The sequence below is a fragment of the Pygoscelis adeliae genome, unplaced genomic scaffold (assembly GCF_000699105.1).
Source record: "Pygoscelis adeliae isolate BGI_AS28 unplaced genomic scaffold, ASM69910v1 Scaffold402, whole genome shotgun sequence".
In the NCBI taxonomy this organism is placed as follows: domain Eukaryota; kingdom Metazoa; phylum Chordata; class Aves; order Sphenisciformes; family Spheniscidae; genus Pygoscelis; species Pygoscelis adeliae.
The window spans coordinates 645,355-648,623 of NW_008824411.1; the positions used below are offsets into that span (position 1 = coordinate 645,355).

Sequence of the window (3,269 nt, forward strand, 5' to 3'; positions counted from 1 at the left end):
TTCCAAGTCTTTTTACTATTATTTTTTTCTTCTCATTTGTTCCTGGCTTCTCTGTTGCTCCTTCTTTTTAAAATTATTGTTTCTTTAAACATTTTAGAACTGTGTGTTGGACCACTGAAGTGAACTTGCAGTATGACATTAACAGTTGCTATCTGTGGCTTTGTAAAGTAGACTGTTACAGAGAAGCACCCAGAGCTGCTGGATTTTCATAACCATTTGTCAGGGACTGTCTGTTTCCCCCTCTTCTTCCATCTGGGGTTTTTTTTTTCCATTTTTGCCCAAATTAGTAGACATTTTTCGTTGTTAATGACTTAAAACATTCTTTGGTTCTTTTGCAGTTGTGACTGCATATGGTGATCAGAAGAAGTGTCATTAAGGATTGTACTTGTCTATTCTTGAATGCTTTTACAGATAGATGTGGGAATTTAGGGTGCAGTATCAGTTCCAGAATAATTATGTGTGAGGATATGCTGTTTCTGGAGTTAATCCAGACTAATACCGTATGTAGAAGGGCTTTACCAACCATCTTACTTTGTTTAAATCTTTCATAAGAGATTTACTATTAGTGACCTAAATTGTAGGACTGTAACATATTTCAGATATGGAAATGTCTTATCTTTAACTCTGAAGTTTTTAATTTGCTTTTAACTTTGCCCCTTTTGAGGTTGTATGTGCACGAAACTTGTTTACTTTAATGGTATGTTATCACTGCCGCAGCAAATTGCAAGAGCTTAGTATGAACCTGCCCGAGAGCATCACCTTGAAAACACAGTCCACAACATCACAGCATATTGAAGTTTCTGCTTGTGCATGATCTTATGGGACTTAGCATAAGCACAGGCTGAATTTATGTAAGCTGGCTGCAGTGATTGGTCAATAAAAATGTAGTTGCTGTGGACAAACCATACGTGAGCCAGTTAACACAGGAGATCTTAAAGTTGTTAACTTTGCAAGATAAGTCTGTGCATTTCAAAAGATATAAAATGTGAATTGGTCACACTTGCAGTATATGCAGTGAATATTTTTGTACAAATAACGCCAATCCTTTACACAGCAAGGGCAATGCTGAATGTGCTGTTTCTCTTGTGTAGAGATTATATGGACCGTCTCCTGGATGAAAGTGAAAGTGCTGCTTCCAGTAGAGCTCCGTCCCCTCCTCCTACAACTTCCAACAGCAGCACCAGCCAGTCTGAAAGGGAAGACAGCACAACCAGCAACAGTAATCAGAATGGTAAGCGCGTGCCCTGTCCCTTCTAAACAGAGTTGCCAAATCATCGCAGATGACAAGCCAAATGAGAAGTTCAGCTTGCCTCTCTAAAAACAAGTCTGTTGTAGTTTCAAATATTTTCCAAGGTGTTAGCAGCTTTAAGTTAAAAATGCTTTTTAAAAAAGCTACATGTTTGCGTTTAGCCAGTGGTCACATGAATCTGCACTAGAATCTTCCTTTTAAATGTAAACATCTGTTATTGTCTTCCCCATGCTAGTGTAGTGTAATGCTAACTTTGTGAGGAGTCCTGTGCAGGATACTTAAAACAACTGAGATGAGAACTGGGCTATCCTGCCAGCACGCTAGTGCTTCTCTGGTGCTTGGCTCAGGAACACCGTTAGCTATTCTTACCAGACGTGGGGCATTGAAGGGCAGTTAGGAATGGGAGGAGAGCCAGGGCACGATCACTCGTGAAGGAAGAAAACCTCAAAAGCAAGGGATAGCTGTTCGGAAGGAGCTGAAGTGAAAGCAGTAGCAAGAGGAGGGAGGAGCTTGGGGGCTGAATCAGATTGTGAAAATCAAGTGGAAGCTACAGAAACTGCCCAGGTGAGGACAGTCCACCTGCAGCTTGTACAGTTATGGGATTCTAGGACATTTTCTTGGCTGCTGTTGCTTGTAAGGGCTTCCATAAACTCCATCGTGGTAAGTCTGTCATTTGTATGCAAATAAATCACTCGTTCATCACACAATGAGGATACAGAGAACAATATTGGCTTTTTAGTTCAATAGGACTAGTTCGACTTCTGCTTTATTGAGCTGTCACACATTGTTCTGTTACTGCTTACACTTCTGTTCTCTTTCTTATGGTATGTCTCTGTAACGCAGGCGTGTCTGCTAATGGGCCAGGTGAGATACCAAATAAAGATGAAGCAAAAATTGAAGGATTGCATGTAAATGGACCTACCAGTGGCAAGAAAACACCTCACACGGATCTGGATACAAATGGGTATGAAACTGAAAACCTTTCCATTGATCCAAAACTTGCTCATTCAGCTTCAAGAAACGAAAATGATTTTGAAGAAAAAAACGAAAGACCTCTAAAAAGAAGAAGAATTAACAGCAATGGAAAAGAGAGCCCAGGTTCTTCAGAGTTCTTCCAAGAAGCAAACTCACACGGGAAGCTTGAAGAACTAGAAACTTTGGATGACTGAATACTAGGAGCTGATTTTATTCCTTGGAGTAAATTCTGGGTGTCTAAAATTTTCAGGGTTGATGGGTTACCTTACAAAATCCAGTTCCGTAAAACAATCTGCTGAGGTTTTTTCTAATACCTTCTACTTGGCTCTTAAGATCTGATTATTTGGTTTTTTCCAGTGCTGAAAAGCAGTAGGAGAATATTCCATTTCTCAGAGCTGGCAACTGTAGTTCTGGGAACTCTAAGGCTCTTAAAAATATTTGAGAAACAAATCGGTGAGTTTCTGCAAAAATACTCCCAGCCTAATATGTTAAAGAATCTTCTGTGTGTAATACATCATTTAAGCATTGTACAAGTGAACAAAGCATCCTATTTGAAGCAGGGGGCTGGTTCAAATGTTGCAGGAAGTTAAAATGAAATACAGAATGCCAAGACACGCATCAGAGTAGGCACAGAGACTTCCACTCATGCTAGTGAGAGGAAAGTGTCATCCCATTGTTAAGGAACCCTTATGAATCCTGAAAGTTACGAGCACAACTATTTTTATATATAGAAGTTTTAAAAGGTAAATAAATAAACCAGGTCAGGTTTGTATATGTAAAATTGTTGACATCAATGATGTCTTTCCATATTCTTTATCTGGGCTAAAGAAATACATTCTGTATTTTTCCAGATTTCTTTGTAGCCTTTGAAAGATTTTTACAGTACTTATGTCTTGATTGAACTGTCCTTTCTTAAAACAAAAGCTTGTATAATTTTCTTAACTTGTACAGTTGGTAAACTTTTATGAGAGAATTGATATCCTGAGTCTAATGTCAGCTTCATTTTATTTTGCTGAAGTCTTTTCTAAAAAAAAAAAACCAACAA

The 3,269-nt window shown here is 38.7% G+C and overlaps 1 protein-coding gene across 1 annotated transcript in view; it reads left to right on the forward strand.

Moving 5' to 3' along the window:
* The window catches only part of MIER1 (mesoderm induction early response 1, transcriptional regulator), a 22,760-nt gene extending 19,491 nt beyond the window's left edge, over nt 1-3,269 (forward strand). The window contains exons 11-12 of the mRNA XM_009320575.1: nt 1,092-1,231; nt 2,093-3,269. Coding sequence (XP_009318850.1) covers nt 1,092-1,231; nt 2,093-2,418 — 466 coding nt within the window. The 3' untranslated portion in view covers nt 2,419-3,269. The remainder of the gene's footprint in view (nt 1-1,091; nt 1,232-2,092) is intronic.